At 35.3% G+C, this 18,247-nt stretch overlaps 1 protein-coding gene across 1 annotated transcript; it reads left to right on the top strand.

Moving 5' to 3' along the window:
• The first annotated feature begins 9,491 nt into the window (after positions 1-9,491).
• Positions 9,492-15,978, top strand: LOC140808365 (histidine kinase 3-like). Its single transcript, XM_073165468.1, has 11 exons — positions 9,492-10,727; positions 11,230-11,511; positions 11,770-11,939; positions 12,127-12,339; positions 12,668-12,854; positions 12,936-12,987; positions 13,076-13,302; positions 13,408-13,506; positions 13,592-14,715; positions 15,086-15,441; positions 15,540-15,978. Exons 1-10 carry the CDS (start codon positions 10,242-10,244, stop codon positions 15,348-15,350), a joined length of 3,105 nt encoding a protein of 1,034 aa, XP_073021569.1. The 5' UTR covers positions 9,492-10,241; the 3' UTR covers positions 15,351-15,441; positions 15,540-15,978.
• Positions 15,979-18,247: the final 2,269 nt, after the last annotated feature.

Here is an 18,247-nt window from a genome sequence, read left to right as displayed (position 1 = left end):
CTTCAAAACCATGATTCGAGCACCCCCGCAACAATTCTTTGTACCTTTCCCACGCCTCATAAAGCTGCTCAAAGTCATTTTGCCTGAAAGTACTGATCTCAATCTTCAATTGTGCAAACTTTGCAGGGGGAAAATATTTAGACAGAAATTTCGTTGCCAACTCTTGCCTCGTTGTGATGCTCCCCAGTGGCAATGATTGGAGCCATCCTCTCGCCTGGTCCCTGAGAGAAAGTGGAAACAAGCGCAATCTAATAATATCATCAGAAACATTATTAATTTTTACCGTGTCCGTGATCTCCAGGAAAGTTCTTAAATGAACGTGAGGATCAGCAGTGGCAGTTCCTGCAAATTGGTTCTGTTGAACCATATTTATCAGTGCAGGCTTCAACTCGAAATTGTTGGCATTTATGGTTCCTCGAGCAATGCCAGAATAATGTGTGTTGATCACTGGTCTGAAATGGTCTCTGATAGGTATGGCGTCTGGCGGGTTATATCTCGCGTCCTCCCTGTTTTCAGCCATTGTTTGGATTTCTTCCCTTCTTTTCTTAGTCTTCTTGCAGTTCTTTCGATCTTCAGATCAATGTTAAGAAAATCAGGGTTGTGCGATCTTAGCATGCACTGCAAAACAGAAAAGATTATAACGTAAAAAAATAAATAAATAAAATAAAATCTAAATTAAAGTCAAGACTACTTAGTAACGATATTAATATGCAATTAAACAGTTTACTCCCCGGCAACGGCGCCAAAAACTTGTTGCGTATTTTAACTACCGCAAGTGTACGGTGTCAAGTTTTAGTACTGGTTTGAGTACAGATATCGATCCCACGAAGAGTAATTATTTAAAATTGTATATTAATTACCATAATTGACATAGCTCAACTTTATTTAGACAAATCAAATGGTTGGTTTTTAATCAATTCAAATAAAACAACAATTCTTGTAATTCTAGCACGCAGTAGAATTTCAATGAGTAAAGCAATCTAGAGATATGATTTCGTCGAGTCTTCCCTATGCTAAATTAACGTTGACTAACATTTAATTAAATCACACCATATCTATTAACCAAGAACTCACAATATTTTCTATTCCCTCTGTCGAGTGATAAATAGAACTGTATTACCTATTACAGATTTTAATATGTCTATTCAAAATCATGTAACACGTAATAAATGCATACAAGGTCCTATTATGGATTCGCCAAAGTTATACGTCTTTTGCACGCTATAAACATCTGACAATCTGATTTCTCCTGTCCTAATTTCGATCACCTCTCTCGAGTGCTAGATCTCAATTATTAGATCAGTCGAATTATGGCCAGTAATCCAAAAGCATTAAAGACAAGAAATCACAAATAAACATGATGAATTAAATCAATGAAAATTCAAAACGTCAATACATAGGTTCGACCACGACTACGTCAATCTCTAGAAAATAAAATTAGTTCATACTCGAATTGAAATCAATACAAAAACTGTTTGTAATCATTAAAACGTGAAAGTAAAGAACCGAATTAGAAACGTGTTGGCGAGAGATGGAAGTGCGTCTCTGTTTCTGGATTCACGTCTTCTATCTCCGTTCTTCGCGTTCTGTGCTCCGTGCTCTGACTTTTAATCTCCTTTTCTCGAGTGATATGACGGCTGCCTGTAGAATATTTTTGGAACCCCTTTCTGAACCCTTGTCTTTCTTTTTATTCTCTCGTCCGGGTCGTAAGTCGAAGCCCATTTAGTCTTGTTTCGCCGCCATTAGCGCCGCGGCGTTGAGTAAGTTGCGCCTAGGAGCCTGTCGTTCGTGAGCATTAGCGCCACGGCGCTTATCCCTTAGCGCCTAAGCGCTTAGCTCTCGGCATTGAGGCGTCGCGGCTCTGCATGTGTAGCGCCTAGGTGCTTGTCTCTCAGCCTGCTGGCGCTGCGGCGCTCATCTTGTAGCGCTGCGGCGCTTCTGTTTCGTACATTGTGGCGCTGCAGCGCTTGTTGTGGCGTTGCGGCTCTGAGTCTTTCGTTGTTTTACGTTCAAAAACGTCTCTGATTGCTCTAACCCATCCATAGTTGTATATCCCCTGCACTACACAAAAACAACAGAACCAAGCATAAATCTGTTCGAAACCAGCATAGATCAAATGGATTAACATATAAATTAAGTGCAAATGTTGCACTTATCACAGCCCCTTGCTGCAATACATGAAAACGTGAGCATGAGGCATGAAGAAATGCAATTTTCATGTCAAACTTCTATAAAAACGTGATCACAAGGTATATCAAAAAAATTTCAAGTATTTAAAATTTAGCATAATATTGGTGTGAATGAAGATAAAAGAAGATACATGTGTGCCTTAGCGTTTAAATGATCAAAAGCTTGAAGAATTACGCGCAGGACGTAAACCGAAGAAGCGGGGGAGGAAGCTTTCTCGAAGAAAACTTAAATCCATGACTTTGCTGCTGTTTTTTTTTTTTCAAATATGAGGCTGCTGATGGAGGGGAGGGGCGGAAACAAGATGTGATTAGGTTTATGGTTTGCTAGGGTAGGGTTTAAATAAAATGCAAAGCACCAATGGCCCTTAATTAAATTTTAAAAGGATTAAAAAGGATTTTGAGCTCATTAAGCACTAAAAATAACCCGTCAAGCCCAATAACACTCTCAAAAAATATTTCGTTTAGGTACTTTTTTGAAAATATTGCCCGAGCTCTCAAAAAGTCCCCCAATTCGCTAAATTTTATGTATCGGTTAAAAATATGACCCGACGAGTAAAAATACCCACCAAAGCCCAATTTTCGAAATATCCATTAAAAACATCTCATTTTGAAAAATTAAAATTAATTATTTAATAGAAATATTTTTCATGATTATCCAGGGTCTCCATTACTCGTTCGAGCGCGAAATATAACTTAAAACCTTAATGTATGAAACTTTAAAATAATCATGAAATTAACTCTAGACATGCAATAATCGTGCATAATAATCCTTAAACACATATTTTAAATAAAACCCTGATTGCTTGCATTCAGGTTACGTAGTTCAAATTTCGTAGACCTTACACATAGCATGGCCTTTTGTTTCGCAAGGGGGGAGGTGCGATCGAGGGGTTATACTCGCTTGGGTGTGCACGGCTTGGGCTGGCTGGATGCGGGGGTCTAGGTGCGGGTAGGAAGGGTCGAAGAGGGTGGTTCAGGGATGGCTAGGTGTTGGAAGGCTGCGTCTAGAGGCTCGGAGGAGTCCTAGCACGGCTGGACTCCTAGTTGCGTTAGGCAGGGCCACGGCTTAGAAGTTGCATGCGCAAGGGTGGTTCGCATGGCTGGGGCTGGTGCGCTGGTACAGGAGGGTTCAGGTAGAGTCCAAGAGGGGCAAGGTTAGGTCTGGTTCACGGTTGGGTTGAGGATGGCTCGTGTTCAGTGGGAGCCATGGCTTGGTTTAAGGTTTAGGGCTCGAACATGGCTAGGGAAAAGGTAGGGGCTCGAACAATGGTCCACGAGAGTCGATTCATGGTTCACAAGGGTAATTTACGTATGAAAAGTTCATGGTTAAAGGTTGGGATTAAAATATTTAAGTTGTAATTTATTCAGGATTAAAACTCTTTACGATTTAGTAAATAATAAAATAATTCGAAAGCCTCGAGTTTACATTAGATAAATATATCAAGAGTCAAATTTAAGCCTAAATAATTATTTGGGATAGTCTCGAGTCAACATAAGAGAGAAAAGTCAAAATCGGGAATTTTTTGAATCCAGGGGCAAAACGGTCAATTTACATCTGAGTAGTACAAAAAGGTTTGGCAGTGTCTTGAAGAATCATAACGCATTATAAATGATAATTTAGAACATTTACGTTGAAAATAATGGATTCTATGATTTATGATAAAGCTGTGAAATTTTTACTGTTAAAATGTTATTTTACGAATTTGGAAAGGACGCGAATATTTTATGAATAAAAAGAAAACAATATTTTTGTAGAATATGAATTTACTGTTACAAAAAGAATATGATATATGATTTTTGGGAATATCATGAGGGAGAAAGCCCCAATGGGAGCCCGTTTAATGGAGAAGGCCCAGAGGGAGCCCAACGATCGTATTTTCATTTTATGTCGGTGCCTAGTACCCGTCCCCATGCGTACTGGTGAGCTAAGACTGATCAGTCGACCTGATGATACAGCTAGTCATTTTGAAGGATCAAACTTCACCCAAAACGATAAATGATAGAAAGCTTTATGATTTGACGATTTTTTATTAAATTATGCTTACAAATTTATGCCAACTATTTTGAATAAAATTATGATTTTTAATGCATGTTCTTGTATATGTATTACTTGTTACAAAGGTTTATAACGTGCTGAGACATTAGACTCGTTAGGTTTGAATGTTGCAGGTGAGAATGAGATTAAGGGAGGCGCTGAAGCTTGAGTGGATCGAGTCTGGCAGTACACTCCTGAGGGACATTATTTTCCACGTTATCTTGATAGTTGAAGTTTTGAAATAAAAATTTTGTTAATGAATTATTTAGAGATATTTATACTTTATTTTGAAGTTAGTTGATCATGTTAAAGGTTGACGTAAGATTTTTGTTAATTGACGATTTAGAGATTTTTATGCACTTTCAATTTTTTTGATGTTAAATTAATTTTGGATTTTGGAAATGTTGTCTATGCAAGTTTCGATTTTGAATAAATGAAAAAAAAAAACTTTAGTAGGATTTTAAGGTTTAAAAGTAGTGGACATTTCAATATTCAATGTATTATGATATTTACAGTACAGAAGGGATTACATGCTCACGTATAAGATGTTAGATCACTTTGAGATCATTTGGTACAATAATTCTGATTTTGATGGATGTCGAGATAGTATGAAAACTATGTTGGGCTATATGAATACGCTGGCAGAAAGTTTCGTATCATGGAAGATTGATAAAAGTTCACTATTATAAACTATTTTATCATAACAACATATTTTATAGGGTGTTATGTTGCTTCCAATCAAGTTTCTGGTTGTTAAGGAAGAGTTCAGAGTTGATAGTTTATCTATAAATCATTTTGGTACCAAATTCCATGATTGTGGATCCACTTATCATAGGACTATCAGCCAAAATGTTATTTGTGTCATTAACGTTTTCCCGAAAACTTTCGTGGAACCAAAAGTTCATTTTTTTTTGGGGATAAGGATTATTTATATGGTGTTTGGTCAATTAAATATATTTAACTTTAGTTAGAGTTTTTAATTTTAAATATTTTATAGACATGTTCAGTATTCGATTTATTGTTAAATAAAAGTTATTTTCTAGGGAAATAAATTTCAGTTTATTTACACTCTGATTAAGGATAACGTTTGATCTTGATAAGATTTAAGTAGGGGTAGTTAAATATGCATGTTATGATCAAATTGCATGAAATTTTCATGTTATACATCAACTTCATAATCTATGTCATTCAGTTTTGGCATATGTGACTATTGATGGGTCCAGTTATCACTAGTGATGCGAAGACTGATTTGATCCTATGTTGATATGATTGATGAGCCATATTAGTTACAGATACATTTCGGATATGATAATAATTTTGAGATCATAAGGTTATTTTGACAAAACATAATTATGCTATTACACATATAACTTAAGTTGGACATTGTTGTATCAATTTTATTATACGTGCTTATATATTAATAATTATGTGTTATGTATTGTCTATTAAGTCAAAAGACCAAATTTTAAATGATCGATTAAAGTTTTGGTTATCGGAATTTAATTTATTTGATAGATTGTGTGCTTTTTAACATGTAGAGACAAAAATGTAATTTATGTTTTTCTGATGATCTAAAACAAAAATATCATAAGATAATTTTTAACATTATCTGTATAATAGTCAGGATCTTCGGATAACGTATTGTTCGGTGCAATAATTGTCTCTGCTTGGTAGAGCGATCGAACTGTGGTACTTGAGCTGCTGTGCAATTTAAAATATTTGAGTTGCACCATTACCACCAGCTATAGCTTTTGGCAAAGCGACAAGCGCTCGGTCCTACCATTGGTATCAAAGCCAAGGTCACGGGTTCGATTCTCATTGATTGCAAGGAGTGCAATTATTGGGAGGGAGATTGTTGGGTGCAATAATTGTCCCTGTTTGGTAGAGTGATCGAACCGTGGTGCTTGAACTGTTGTGCGGTTTAAAAGATTTGAGTTGCAACATTACTGCCAGCTATAGCTTTTGGTAAAACGACAAGCGCTAAGTCCTACACGTATTATCACGTTCCCTATCTCTAATCTCATTATCATAAAATAGATCTGAAGAGAAACTGACGGACTAACATGATGGATTCTAGAAGACAAGTTGAAGGATTAACATGATGGATAAACTTGTGTATTATTGTACCTTTCCATTTTCAGAATCGTAAGAATATGACTTCAGATATGTTTCCGTTACAGTTTGCGATTTAATACTTTATGATTTAACATGATGGATTCTGGATTTATATCGATTTTTCTCAATATTTAGAACCAATATAATGTTAAACTCTTATATTCAAATCTCGATTATAACAAATTATCAGCGTCTAAAACAAACAAGTGGAATGTGGACATTGTCCTAAACAATTTGTGTATGAAATAATAATATCAGCAGACAAATGAAAATTTCCTTAATATTTCAACTTGATGAAAACCACATCTTCTGTTTTTCTATTTTATATAGATCCTGCCACTAGTCAAGTCAAAAGATCTGAATCCTACAATTTTTGTTAGAAATAGTTAATATAAAAATCTCATATTTAATAATATAATATAATATGAAAAACTATCTGATTCCCCACGTGGCGATGAGATGCTCCAAAAGTTCTCTTTCCCCTATATACCAAAGACGTGTCATAAAAGCCCATAATGGTTTAGAGGCATCTAACATTGGTCCAGCCCAAATTAGTGGTGCACTGATGTGGGCCACGCTTTCAAAGCCCGTAACTCCAAATTAAAGAGAGTGGGTGTAGTGATGGGCCTAATCACTTCTTTACAAGTGATTAAGTAAAAGCCAACTTTACACTAAATTACGTATTCTTTTTCATACTATTAAGGGTTAATTGAGATTTAAGTAAATATAAGTTATGATTCAATCTTTTTAACTATTGATCTGACTTTATTTTTACAAATAACCGAACTTAAAAATCCAAAAAATATATATTATATATATCTGATTTAAGTTGATTGATACTCAGGTTAACTCATTTGATACCTGAAATACATTTATTCGTACTTTATTTTAAAAAATATATACTTTATTGATTAAAAAAAAATTGTGAACATTTCATGCATAAAAAGTATAATTATATTGATTCAGCTGATATTTAAAAAATTGTATATTTGTGCTATAATCTCAACGGTCTGTACTTATATTTATTGTTTTAGTTTTCCATCTCTCACGTATGACATAAATAAATATACAAATTTATCGATTTTCGAAACTCATAAATTTATAGCATAATTTCAAAATTATATACTTATTTGAACTCGGAAAATACCTTGAAGCTGAAATTAAAACGATAGCGTGACAATTTTCTTATATTAAATCGAAAAAACGAAGAAAATTTGGAAACATGACACAGTTTCTACGACAAATGTACCCATTATTTATTATATTTGATATGTAAATTAAATACTGGCCTATCAATTGTCAACTTTCTTACATGGGGTAACCTCAGTTGTTTTGTCTTTTTTGTGAATAAGTTGCTTTCTTCGTTTCTTTTTTGTTATTATATATTAGTGTTAAAATAATAATAATATAATAATAATAATACTGGAGAGGACAAAGGCTATACCAATCATAGTGATAGAATAGGTTTGTTGGGTACAACCATGCCCTGCACGATAAAAGTCAATTTGTGTTGCCAAAAGGTTCCAAATTTGAAGTATGTATTTTTTTTACTAGAAGATGGCATGGTAAAACTCTATAATTGCACGATTTTCCTACGACATGACCATGCCAATTATAAAATAATAATAAAAAAAAGCTTATGACATGGATTTAATCTAATGCAAATGCCATTTTTTCCCTAATAGATTTATATTTTTTCGTAAAATGATATAACTTCGATCTGACAATTAGCGTTAGATTCGAAAATACGAAGTTTGACTGTTATATATTTTTAAATATTTAAATTATATTGTTCATGACAATATAATTGTTTCTCACGAAAATTGCAGACGTGCCAGACACGTAATTGTGCCAAATGTGGAATGATCCGACCTCTTTATCAAGCGTTGTATGTTCCGATTCAACCGTTAGTTCTAATTAATCGGTATGGCTTCAAAGCGAAAAAAGATAAAATGAGGAATATGATGAAATTATAGAGAAAATCCATGAACAACATCAAATTTAATTACGCTGTTATGAACATGAACGATATTATCACAAGAAAATTGGAGAAATATGCGAAATCTGAAGAAACTAAAATAGTAGAAATTGGAAAAATACACAGATGAACTATTGATGGAAATTTTAAAAACTTTGCTGCTGCTTTTGTTAGATGTGTTTGTTATGTCCAATTCTGATACTTCTTTCTGTTTTTGTTACACTCCACGGAGCAGTTCCGACCATATCCCACGATCGTCCATGATGCGTCATGGATCAACTCATCCATCGTGGTTTTCAACTGACACCTTCTTGGGCCCGTCCATTGAACCTCTCCACATTCTACAGACGGGTTGACCCTTCTCACAGATAAAGATTCGTGAGAGCGTTTCACAAGAGACCTGCTCAAACAATAATATTTAATAAATCAATGAAACATCCTAAAATGTTACATGTTTAACACTAAAATGCTTCCGACAAAAGACATTTCCTCTCTAAAAAGAAATAATTTTATTTTATTTTTAATTATGTGAACTAGAAACTAATAATTAAATTAATTAAGTGCTGGAATCCTCTAGCTAAACAGCACTTAAGATTCCAAAGCAAAACATAATAACACCTTGAAGGTACCCATCATGGGACCTCCTCAGTTTCCATCCAACTTTTCTTTTCATGCTTTATTTCTTTATCCTCCCATTTCCAGCTTGCAGAAAATTTAATGAGAGAGAAACACAGAGAATAAAATAAAATTTTTAATCTGTAAAAAATTTTATGCAATAAATAAAATAAATATGGTCGCCTATGAATATAAAATGGTATTTTGTGTGTGTATGCAAAGGCTGGTGATGACATTTGATGACAGATGCATACAAAGAACAATCGAGTTAACTTCTTGGCGTGTAGGGCTTGTCTAGTGGACGAGCACACAAAATAAAGTTGGCAAAAGCACTGATTTTTTTTTTTTTTTTTATATTCTAGGTGAGTGGAAATATACCTTTTCTGCCCTTGTATTTTGTTTGTTTGTTTTTCCTTTGTTTTTTTTGTTTATGGTTACCCATTCTTTGGACTAGTTTATTCTTGGATTCGAGTAATAATTATAATAAAGTATAAAAAAATAATCTTTCTTGGATTTATTTTCTCTGGGTTGGATGGATGGGATGAAATGCCAATAGAGATAATGGACCTTAGCTAGCGGACGTTTTGATTTTGCTTTCAAGTTTCTTGTAGCACAGTGACCATATGAATCAAATTCTTTTTTTTGCTCATTAGCTGCTTTGTCTACTCTTTCTTTTCTCATAGTGGGAACATTATTTACTGCAGCAATCATTAATCTCTCAAACTAATTATTTGCCTCAGCTGTTGTCTAGAACTCCGAAAGTTGGTTCATTTGAGAATTGAGAGTCAAACTAAACAAACCCCATAATCTATCTTGTTTGATTAGTTATATTTTTTCCAAGATTTCAAGGAGACCATCTTAGAAACAAGATTTTTTGCTGTCAGATTCTTTGTTGGGGGTTTTGTTGTCCTAGCTAAGATATGCTTCCATTCGTGTTTATGATCTAACTGCTATTTCTAGAGAATCTTAGCTTGGTTTGTTTTGGAGCATCTTACAGGGTGAGGTTTTGGGTTGGTAGCTGAGGGGATAAAAATTAAAATTCTGTTTTGTACTTCGGAAAGTTGGAATATTGGGTATTCCTTGATTCTTCATCTGGTGGGGCGTTTGGGAACTTTCTTATCTTCCTCAAGACCTGGTATTCGAGCTGCTAGTTTAACGCAATTTAGGTGGATAAGATAGAATCATCCGTGGAACTGACATCTTCTACAGATTTTATGGGGAATTAGTAGCGAGGTTTAACAAAGATGGCAAGAAATTCAGATGGTAACTCAATTTGGCACTGTTCGAGGAAGCTACTTATTTAGTGTTTATGAATTTATTCCATGTTATTGGATTTGGCTTGAAGGTGGGCCATCTTCTTTTATTGCTATGCAGTTGGTTTCTATCTCTAATTTCTCTGAATTGGTTTAGTAATGGAGGAATTATGACCACAAAGGCTGGTTTTCTTGGTGATAGGGGGCAAATATGGATGAAATTATGGGGGCATATTTCGGAGTGTGGGTGTAAGATCCACCATCATTATTCACAGTATATTGGGTCCCGGAGAGTGAGGAAGAATTGGTGGAGGCCGCTTTTGGTAGCATGGATAGTATTGGGGATTATAGCATCCTTTTCCATGTTTTGGTATATGAACTTACAAGTTGCGGAGAAAAGAAAAGAGACGCTTGCCAGTATGTGTGATGAGAGGGCTAGGATGTTGCAAGATCAGTTCAACGTTAGCATGAATCATATACAGGCAATGTCTGTCATGATTTCGATTTTTCATCATGACAAAAGTCCGTCTGCCATCGATCAGGTGAACCTTGAATTTTCTTATATATTCGTGTTTCAAAAAGCTTGATCAAGCGATCAGGGACTAAAGGCCCGTGTGATGATCTTCGGTTATATATGACGTTCCAGAAAGAGTCAGAAATAAATGTTACTAACATGTGCTGTCTAACTTTGTTCTCTTGTGTGGATGAATTTGTTGGTTGCAAAATTTATATTTTGTCCAGAAAGAGTCAGAAATAAATGTTACTAACATGTGCTGTCTAACTTTGTTCTCTTGAGTGGATGAATTTATTGGTTGCAAAATTTATGGAGATTTGGATCCCAATATTTTGTACTCTGTTATTAGCTATCAAATGTGGAATTATTATTCTGTTAGATTCCATAACACTCACGAGTATTCTCATGTATATTGCCAAAGGAAATGGTTAGTTAGATTGTGATAAAGAATGCATTCGCAAATGTCTTTGTTTGAGTGCCAAGTTTTGTGACAAGATTTAAAGCACATTGTTGACTCCAAAACCTTGCAGAGAACATTCCAGAGGTATACTGAAAGAACAGCATTTGAGAGACCTCTTACGAGTGGAGTTGCATATGCTGTGAGGGTGCTCCATTCTGAAAGAGAACAATTTGAGAAACTACAAGGTTGGACTATTAAGAGGATGGATAAAGTGGTACAAACCCCGGTACATGAAGATGAATATGATCCGGCGGACCTTGAGCCGTCACCTGTGCAGGAGGAATATGTCCCTGTCATCTTCGCACAAGATACTGTTGCTCATGTAATTTCTGTTGATATGCTATCTGGAGAGGTAAATTTTTTTCGCAGTGAACCCTTATTTTGTCCACATGGTATCTCTGTTCTATATTATTTATAAGGAAGTTGCTGCACATTCCATGGGCATATAACATGAATTAGAATGGAGGGAATTATTTTTGTGATGTTATCCACCTTAGTCACGTCATTGTTGTGATTAAATGCCACCTATACTTTTTTATGATATTTTCCGCCTCAATCGAGATGTGAGAGTAAGAAGAAATACCTTATGACTCAAATTATTTGCTAACAGGAAGATCGTGAGAATGTATTACGAGCAAGAGAATCAGGAAAAGGCGTTCTCACTGCTCCATTTAGGTTGCTGAAAACAAATCGCCTTGGAGTAATACTAACTTTCGCAGTCTACAAAAGAGATCTCCCCCCAAGTGTAACTCCTGCTGAAAGGATCCAAGCTATTGCTGGGTACGCCGTCTGACTTCAGATTGTTTAGTCTTGAAGTAGCTTTTGGTTCCAGTTAATTTTACTTGAAAAGAAATCCGTCTGACTTCAGATTGTTTAGTCTTGAAGTAGCTTTTGGTTCCAGTTATTTTACTTGAAAAGAAATGAGGTTGAATGGGAGACTTGCCTTGATATTTCCACTTTCCTACAGGTATCTCGGTGGTATCTTTGATATTGAATCGCTCGTGGAAAAATTGCTCCAGCAGCTTGCTAGTAAGCAAACTATCCTAGTAAATGTGTATGATACTACTAATTTCTCACATCCTATCAGCATGTATGGTTCGAATGCCTCGTCTGATGGGATGCATCATGTCAGTGGTCTTAACTTTGGAGATCCGTTTAGAAAGCATGAGATGCGTTGCAGGTGACTTTAGCTCCTCGTTTCTTTGTGACTTTTCTCTGATTTCCGAAGTTTTGTACTTTGTTCCTTTGTAGAATTCATAAGCGTAAGCCCATGGGTCGATCCAGAAATTTGGGAAAGTGGGATCATGATGGGATGACGTGAGCAACTGAATGTGTTTCTGGGGCAGAACTAGCAGTTTTAAAAGTTCCTCATAATGTTTTATAAAAAATATATTGAGGGGAGCCGTTCAATCCTCGGCTTCCGAATTTATCTTCCCCTGAATTGCCTTTGCTTTTGGTTATGGTCAATACTTGGTGTAAAACAGTTAAAAAGAATATCAATCATGCAGATTCAAACAAAAGCCTCCTTGGCCTTGGGTTGAAATTACTACATCTGTTGGCATACTTATAATTGCATTGCTTGTGGGGCAAATATTCCACGCTACAATGAATCGGATAGCAAAAGTAGAGGATGATTATCATGAGATGATGGAGCTTAAAAAACGTGCCGAGGCCGCTGATGTTGCGAAGTCACAGGTACTTTGTTTTCTTAAAGCCCTTACATCTCATATCTAAATGCGATCCACATGCATATAAATGATTTTTATTTTTATGCAGTTTCTTGCTACTGTTTCCCATGAAATCAGAACCCCGATGAACGGTGTTCTTGGTGAGTGCTCTTATTCTTTCTTTGTTTGGTCAGTTTATTAAATCACATTTGAAGTATTCTGATCGTGTTTAAGTAACTTGTTTCCCAGGAATGCTGCATATGCTTATGGATACTGAGTTGGATGAAACTCAGCAAGATTATGTTAGAACCGCTCGAGAGAGTGGAAAAGCTTTAGTTTCTCTCATAAATGAGGTATTGGACCTAGCAAAGATTGAATCTGGTAAACTCGAGCTTGAAGCAGTTTGTTTTGATTTAAGGGTTATTCTGGATGATGTATTATCGCTTTCTGGAAAATCTCAAGATAAAAAGGTCGAGGTATGCATGTGATTTCCTGTTCCTACGTTGCTTCTTTTGCTCTGGTGCACCTGTTTAAATTCCTATATCTTCTAATCCACTTTCTTTATACAATTGCAAAAACAGTTGGCAGTTTATGTCTCTAATAAGGTCCCTGCCACACTTGTTGGCGATCCAGGAAGATTTCGTCAGATTGTTACAAACTTGGTTAGCAACTCTATCAAAGTAAGTGTTCTATATATGAATGTATTACTGTATAGTTTCTCACCTTATAAATGTACATTTCAACTTATGGTTTCTCTATTTGCAGTTCACTGAGAAAGGACACATATTTGTGACGGTACATCTTGTCGAAGAAGTGGCTGAATCAAAAGTGGTGACAGACAGCACATTGAGTGGGTTGCCTGTTGTTGATAGAAGACAAAGCTGGGCCGGGTTTAGGACATTCAATCAAGAGGTACTAACCACCTCTTCTGCATCATCATCTTCTGCAGACCAAGTACATATAATTGTGTCAGTTGAGGATACGGGTCAAGGGATCCCTATGGAAGCTCAGTCCCGAGTGTTTAATCCCTTCATGCAAGTTGGGCCCTCTATCACTCGGACACATGGTGGCACTGGCATTGGTTTAAGCATCAGCAAGTGCTTGGTTCACCTAATGAAAGGTGAAATTGGGTTATCGAGCTCGCCACAGATAGGATCGACCTTTAGTTTCACAGCTGTTTTCACTAATGGCTGCTCCAGTTTCAATGACCAGATGAGTCAGCAAGTGAACAATGAGACTGCCTCCATTTCTTCGGAATTCCAGGGAATGAGGGCTCTGCTAGTGGATCCCAATCCCGTGAGAGCTAAAGTCTCCAAATATCACGTCGAGCGACTTGGAATCCAAGTTGAACTAGTACCAAATCTGAATAGTAGTTTGTCCAGCTTAAGTTCCAGAAATCAAACCTTAAACATGATTTTAGTTGAAGAGGAAATCTGGGATGAAGATTCAGGCATGTCGGCCCTATTTTCCAACTGTGTGACAAAGATGAACTCGATGGTTATTCCTAGAATGTTACTTTTATCCAATTCTACAAGTTCTTCCCGATCCAGTTCTTCACCTTCAGGTATTCCAACTCCATTTGTTATCACAAAACCTCTGAGAGCAAGTATGCTGGCTGCATCCTTACAACGGGCAATGGGTGTTGGGAACCGAGGAAATTATCGCAATGGAGAACTTCATATGTTGTCTCTGAGAAATCTCCTCCGTGGTCGAAAAATATTGGTTGTGGACGACAATCCGGTGAACCTCAGGGTGGCGGCTGGTGCTCTCAAGAAATATGGGGCTGATGTAGTCAATGCGGAAAGGGGGAAAGAGGCCATCTCCTTGTTAATTCCACCCCATCAAATTGATGCATGTTTCATGGATATTCAAATGCCAGAAATGGATGGGTAAGTAATCTTCACTCCATTAATGTGTAGTAGTGGTTTCTATCTGCTCCTTATATAGTATCCCATTCCTTTTTTGGATGCCATCTTTAAAGTTCCAATATCACACAAATATGAAATAACTCGCATTCACTACTTTTAAAGACATTTGTAGTAGCAAGTAAGACTAGAGTCCCCCGTCTCTTGTTGCTGTTTGTAGTATTGTATAATCTAAAAGTTTTGAAATGTGGTGTTATCGCTGGCTATTACTTTTGGCACAACAGTCGTTCGATCCCTTTGACATATATTACATGTAAATCTAGTGCCAACTGTAAATGATACCTTAAAAATGAGCTAGGAGGTGTAATTTTTAGATCTTTGTGACGACTTACAGGTTTGAAGCTACCAAGAGAATTAGAGACATTGAGTCTAGAATCAACAACAGGATCCAACGTGGGGAACTTGTGGTTGAAGCTTATCAAAATGACTCAAACTGGCATGTTCCCATCTTGGCCATGACTGCAGATGTCATTCACGCTACAAGTGAAGAATGTGTGAAGTGTGGAATGGATGGTTATGTCTCAAAACCGTTTGAGGCGGAGCAACTGTATCGAGAAGTTTCAAGATTCTTTCACACGGTGACTGATGAGAATACTTAAAACTTTCGAGTTGATGCTTGTAGTAATACAAGTACCGGAGCTGCTCTTGAGGCACCGTGGATCGTGATTTCGGCCGTACATTTCCCCAAATGTAAGTATTAATCACAATTTAACCAGATGATCATGTAGTCAGTAATGAAAATTTTGATCTGAGTGTTGACTATATGCATTTGTCTGTTCTTTTTCCAGGAAACTTTTGTTTATTTGTTGTCTTTGGTTATAAAAGATTGTACATAAAGATAAAGATTCTTGGCGGTATATGATCCGAGGAAGAGTTAGATGGGGTCGATCGGTGTATATTTAGATGAAAGCTGTATGATTTCTTATCCGCTTTGCGGTCGAGAAAAGTTTTATTACCTGCAAAGATGGATCGATGATCATTCTTTCAGTGAAGTTTGCAGGTTTGGAGTTTCATTTTGTTTGATACCGATAAGTTCAATTAGGTCAATAGAATGTAACCAAATTATAGAGAGAATTTGTACAAAGTATATGATGCATGTTTTTTGGGGTTGGATATAAGGGTTGATGTTATTAGAAATCATTCTCTGTATTTAGCTTGTACAAAATTAAATTAGCCCGCACGGTGAGGGAGCATTATAGAGGAATGAAATTCTCTGTGTTATTTTGTGTAACACTTTTACTGCAATAATTTATCTTTCATCTTTATTGTTTGGCAAATAAATGTTGGAGTAGTGTGTTCTCCTACCAAGACGTAACAGTAGTTTAAATGAAATGTCTACTACTTAAATTGTTATTAGAATTTTTTTAAAAAACTTATTTTCGAAAATATACATCTTTAATAAAATCCGAAATTTTCATATTTTAAAAATAAAAGTATTTAAACTATCAGTAAAAACACTGCAGTTAAAAATATGACAAACTCTAGACTATCGAGCAAAATAATTCACAAGCGAAGCATGCAAAAATCTTAACAGCCAACAACATATAAAAGGAAAGCGTATAAAAATATCCAATTCACTCTTATCTCACTAACATGATGTGCGGAAAATATCCCATGTAATCCTCAAAGTAATGGTCAAGTTGAACTTGCAAATAGAGAAATAAAATAATTTTAGAAAAAACTGTTAATCCAAATCGAAAAAATTGGTCTTTAAGATTAACTAATGCATTATGGGCATATAGAACTGGATTTAAAACATCATCAGAGATATCACCATATAGGTTATTTTTTGGTAAGCATTGTCATTTACCGGTTGAACTTGAAAATAAAGCTTATTAGGCAATTAAAACATTTAATATTAATTTAGATGATGCATCTAAATTAAAAAAAATTGCAATTAAATGAACTTTAAGAATTAAGAAATGATGCATATGAAAATTCAAATATTTATAAAGATAAAATTAAAGTCTTTCATGATAAAAATATAATGAGAAAGTCATTTGAAATTGGACAAAAAGTTTTACTTTATAATTCTCGTCTGCATTTATTTACAGGAAAATTAAGATCGAGATGGTCAGAACCATTGATAGTTAAATTTTTTTATACTCATGATGATGTTGATATTGAAAATCTTAAAAATAATTATTTGTTTAAAGTTAATAGGTAAAGACTTAAGCCTTTTATAGAAAATGAAATTCTTAATGATGAGTTTATGCCTTTATATGATCCAAAATAGTTGTTTGATATTTTCATTTTGTTTTTGCAGATTCTAGTTCATTTCTCAGTTAAGTAGCAGATAACGATACTCTGTGACTGTCTAAGTCAGTTTCTTAAGTTTTCCCAAAATAATTGAAATAATAATAATAATAATAATAATAATAATAATAATAATAATAATAATAATAATAATAATATGGATTGTTGGGGATCGATATAGAGTTTAGAGGGTGGTGAATCAATATTTCTTTTATTGGATGTTTTTGTAAAGGGTGCTAGAATCCTGTTAAAGATTATAGCTTATCTTGTTCGAATAAATATTCAGCAGATCACAATAATAAGTGCAGAAACAATCTGATGGTATGTGGTGAAAACAATAAAACAGTAGGCAATTGACAGTGGTTGTTTCTGGAAGTTCGAAGATGAAATTTTCTACGTCGCCCCTTCTTCTGTTTCAAGAATGTATCACTAAAAGACTTTGGTTATTACAGTGCAACTCTTGTACATACCCACTTCAGTAGGACTTACCCTTAGCCTACTGAAACTCTTAGTTTCACAACATAGTATAATGAATACAGCAACGTTCTGGAAAAGACTCTTCTCAACAAGATGTGGTAAAGTGTATAGCTTGTGAAGAGATAACGAAACAGCAGCACAATATGATCTCAGAAGATCTGATAATTGCTATAACGAGTGCACTGCTTTTCCGTATGTTGAGCTTTGAAGATAACGAGTAGTTCTTTGATTTGCTCAAAAATAACTTTGGAAGAATGTGTTGCTTGATAAAAATAATGATGGTTGTTTTCTATACAGGGTGGATCCTTATATATAGAAAGCTTTGAATCAAACGTCTATAAACAAACTTCTTATTTGACTTCTGAGTAGAATCAGCTTTAATACCTAAAAAAGGTCCTGCAGAAAGATTCAGAATAATCCTTCTTTGTTTTATACCAAAACTGGTAAGGTGCTTTAAATGACTTCGTACAACATTAATTGTGCAATTAATACCAGTACTAGATAAAGTAGGTAACATTTAAGACTGTAACGATCAAGCAAAAGACTTTAAGTTCTGATAACTTTTTCTTCTGTTTACAAGCTTTGATCCTGCTTTTATAAGCCGATAAGTACTTTGAAAAGTACTGCTTATGTTAAAGCGATACGAGGGCTTCTACTAATTGTATTGTCTTATGGTTTTACTATCACGGCCTATTGGTTTTGACTCTCATCACCACAATTAAATTAAGTCTAACTTAAAATACTTGTATTATGAATCTTCGTA

This window comes from Primulina eburnea, chromosome 12 (assembly GCF_022965805.1).
Source record: "Primulina eburnea isolate SZY01 chromosome 12, ASM2296580v1, whole genome shotgun sequence".
Taxonomy (NCBI): Eukaryota; Viridiplantae; Streptophyta; class Magnoliopsida; order Lamiales; family Gesneriaceae; genus Primulina; species Primulina eburnea.
This window is presented reverse-complemented; position numbering and strand designations above follow the sequence as displayed.

Coding starts and splice junctions, on each gene's coding strand:
- LOC140808365 (XM_073165468.1), top strand. CDS start 10,242: ATGAATTTATTCCATGTTATTGGATTTGGCTTGAAGGTGGGCCATCTT. Junction 11,512..11,769: donor TTGATATGCTATCTGGAGAG/GTAAATTTTTTT, acceptor ATTTGCTAACAG/GAAGATCGTGAGAATGTATT. Junction 14,716..15,085: donor CAAATGCCAGAAATGGATGG/GTAAGTAATCTT, acceptor GACGACTTACAG/GTTTGAAGCTACCAAGAGAA.